Source organism: Neltuma alba, unplaced genomic scaffold, assembly GCF_004799145.2.
Source record: "Neltuma alba isolate B1F8T4 unplaced genomic scaffold, ASM479914v2 tig00010064_pilon, whole genome shotgun sequence".
In the NCBI taxonomy this organism is placed as follows: Eukaryota; Viridiplantae; Streptophyta; class Magnoliopsida; order Fabales; family Fabaceae; genus Neltuma; species Neltuma alba.
In genome coordinates this window covers 97340-100660 of record NW_021635023.1, presented here as the reverse complement: position 1 = coordinate 100660, position 3321 = coordinate 97340, and the positions used below count along the sequence as shown (strand labels likewise).

Genomic DNA, 3321 nt, shown 5'->3' with positions numbered 1-3321 from the left:
ATTAAAGCCTCTACCTTCTAATTTAAAATACGCTTTTTTATAATTAAATGAGAAGTTACCTGTAATGATCTCTAATTCTTTAACTGCAAATCAAGAGGCTAAATTGATTTTTGTTCTTAAAAGAAATAAATATGCTACAGGTTGGACGTTAGCTGACATTCTAGGAATTAATCCTTCTATTTGTACTCATAGGATTTTATTAAATGAAAATTCCAAACATGTTAGGCAATCTCAAAGAAGACTTAATCCACTTATACTTGATGTTGTAAGGAAAGAAGTAACTAAACTTCTAAGTACTGGAATTATTTATCCTATTTCTGATAGTAAGTGGGTCAGTCCTGTTCAGGTAGCTCCTAAAAAGAGTGGTATTATAGTAATTAAGAATGAAAATTATGAATTAATACCTACTCAAGTGCAAAATTCATGGCGTGTTTGTATTGATTATAGAAAGTTAAATGAAGCCACTAGGAAAGATCACTTCCCTTTGCCATTTATTGATCAAATGCTTGAAAGATTAGCAGGGAGATCTCACTACTGTTGTCTTGATGGCTTTTCATGGTACTTTCAAATTCCCATAAAACCGGAGGATCAAGAAAAGACAACAATTACATGCCCTTTTGGTACATATGCTTATAGAAAGATGCCCTTTGGGTCATGCAATGCTCCGGGAATATTCCAATGTTGCATGATGTCTATATTTTTTGACTCCTTGGAGCAATACATGGATGTGTTTATGGAAGACTTTATGGTATATGGGGATTCCTTTGATACATGCCTTGATAGCTTAGATAAGATACTTACTAGATGTGTCGAGAGAAAAATTAGTTTTAAATTATGAAAAAATGTCATTTTATGGTTAATGAAGGAATTGTTTTAGGCTACTTAGTATCCAACAAAGGAATAGAGGTAGATAAAGCAAAAATTGAAATTATATCTTTGTTATCGTATCCTACAAATTTAAAAAAAGTTAGATCATTTTTAGGACATGCAAGTTTTTACAGGAAGTTCATAAAAGATTTCAGTAAAATTGTTTTACCTCTCTCTAAGTTTTTGCAGAAGGATGTTGAGTTTATATTTAATGATGCCTGGAAGGAAGCATTTGACATGCTAAAAGAGAGGCTTATAATGCCCCCCATTCTCACCTCTTCTTATTAGGATTTACCATTTGAATTATCTTGTGATTCATCAAACAATGCAGTTGGTGCTATGCTTGGACAAAGAGATGGTCAGAATTCCAAAGTCATATCTTATGTATCAAGGACTTTAGTTAGTGCTCAAGTGAAGTATGCAACCACGAAAAAAGAATTATTTGCAATTATTTTTGCACTTGATAAGTTTAAATCATATTTAATAAATTCCAAAGTTGTTATTTTTACTGACTATGCAGCAGTGAGATATTTATTTAAAAAGCCTCAATCAAAACTAAGGCTTTTAAGATGGATGCTGCTTATCCTAATGTGGAAATCAAGGACAGAGCAGGAGCAGAAAACTTTGTAGCGGACTATCTTAGCAGGCTTTTAGAAAACACAAGGGGAGTAGATAACTTTGATTTTAATTGTGATGATTTTCTTGATGAAACTCTCTTTGCTTTATCTATGAAAGAGCCTTGGTGCTCATATAGTTAATTATTTGGTTGTAAATGTGGTTCCTTACAATATGTCTCCTTTTCAGGTTCAAAAGCTAAAGAGAGAATCACATTATTATGTATGGGACACCCCACACCTATGGAGGATATACAGTGACCAAGTAATTAGAAGATGTGTATCAGATGGTGAATTCCAAGCCATATTAGATGCATGTCACTCTTTAGTCTGTGGAGGACATTTTAGTGCCAAGAAGACCTCTTAAAAGATATTAGATGCTGGATTTTATTGGCCATCATTATTCAAAGATGCCTACACCTATTGTAAAGCTTATGACAAGTGTCAACAATTTGGTGGGCTGAGCAAAAGGCATGAGATGCCACAATAGCCGATGTTGTTTTGTGAAGTCTTTAACATTTGGGGAATTGACTTCATGGGGCCTTTCCCTCTATCTTATGGCTTCAATTATATTTTACTTGCCATTAATTATTTATCCAGATGGGTAGAAGCTATTCCTACATGCAAGGATGATGCTCAAATGGTTTCTAAATTCTTTAATCAAATTTTTTTTGTAGATTTGGAATACCACAAGCAATAGCAAGTGATAGGGGCACACATTTTTGCAATAACATCTTGAATAAGCTCCTTGCAAAATTTAGGGTCACACATTTTTGCAATAACATCTTGAATAAGCTCCTTGCAAAATTTAGGGTCACACATAAAGTTTCCACTGCTCATCACCCATAAATTAACAGACAAGTTGAGGTATCAAGTAGAGAAATAAAACACATCTTAGAAAAGATTGTAAAGCCTTCCAAGAAGGATTGGAGTTCACGTTTGGAGGAGGCTTTATGGGCTTACAAAACGGCATATAAAACACCTATAGGGATGTCTCCTTATAGAACCATCTATGATAAATCTTGCCACATCCCTGTAGAACTTGAACACAAAACATACTGGGCTGTAAAGGTGTGTAATATGGATACGAAAGCCTCTAGCTTAGAAAGGAAGCTACAACTACAAGAGCTTAAAGAGATGAGATTGGAAGCATATGAGAACTCTCGCCTTTACAAGGAGAGAACAAAGTTATTACATGATAGAGGTATATTGAGGAAACAATTCAAAGAGGGGGACAAGGTGCTATTGTTAATAGCCAGATTCAAATTTAAATCTGAAAAATTCAATATTAGATGGGATGGCCCTCTTACAGTCACCAAAGTTCATAAATTTGGCATGGTGGAGCTTATAGATGACGCCATTGGTAAGCCTAAAAAAGTCAACGAGCACCTCTTAAAGCACTACTATGAGAATTCGCAGTCCTTATAATTTTTAGGTTGTCTCTTTCCTTTCCTTATCTACTTTTAATATATTTTGAGCCTTATTGCTTAGGATAAGTGTGGGGGGAGAGGCAATTTCAGTAGAAAAAAATATTAGTATTTAGTTTTTAATTAGTCAGTAATTTAGCTTTTCATAATTAATTAGAAATTAGTTTCAGCAATTTTAGCTAGTTTGATTAGTTTTTTTTTTTTTTTTGGTTCCTTAGACTCCCTAACACACACACACACACACACACACACACACACACACACACACACACACACATCCTATAGCCACTAAGTTTCTCTTGCCATATTTTAGCTTTGCATTGAGGAGAATACAAGGTTTACGTATGGGAGAGGAATTAATGAGTTAAATCTTGATTTTCTAAAAATATGCCCTAATTTTTTTTTCAAATTAC

At 34.0% G+C, this 3321-nt stretch overlaps 1 protein-coding gene across 1 annotated transcript; it reads left to right on the top strand.

Annotated features, from left to right (window-relative positions):
* The first annotated feature begins 2471 nt into the window (after positions 1-2471).
* LOC114754071 (uncharacterized) lies at positions 2472-2909 on the top strand. Its single transcript, XM_028942811.1, has one exon. It carries the CDS (start codon positions 2472-2474, stop codon positions 2907-2909), a length of 438 nt encoding a protein of 145 aa, XP_028798644.1.
* Positions 2910-3321: the final 412 nt, after the last annotated feature.

Excerpts from the sequence above, each read along its gene's own strand:
- LOC114754071 (XM_028942811.1), top strand. The coding sequence starts at position 2,472 with ATGTCTCCTTATAGAACCATCTATGATAAATCTTGCCACATCCCTGTA.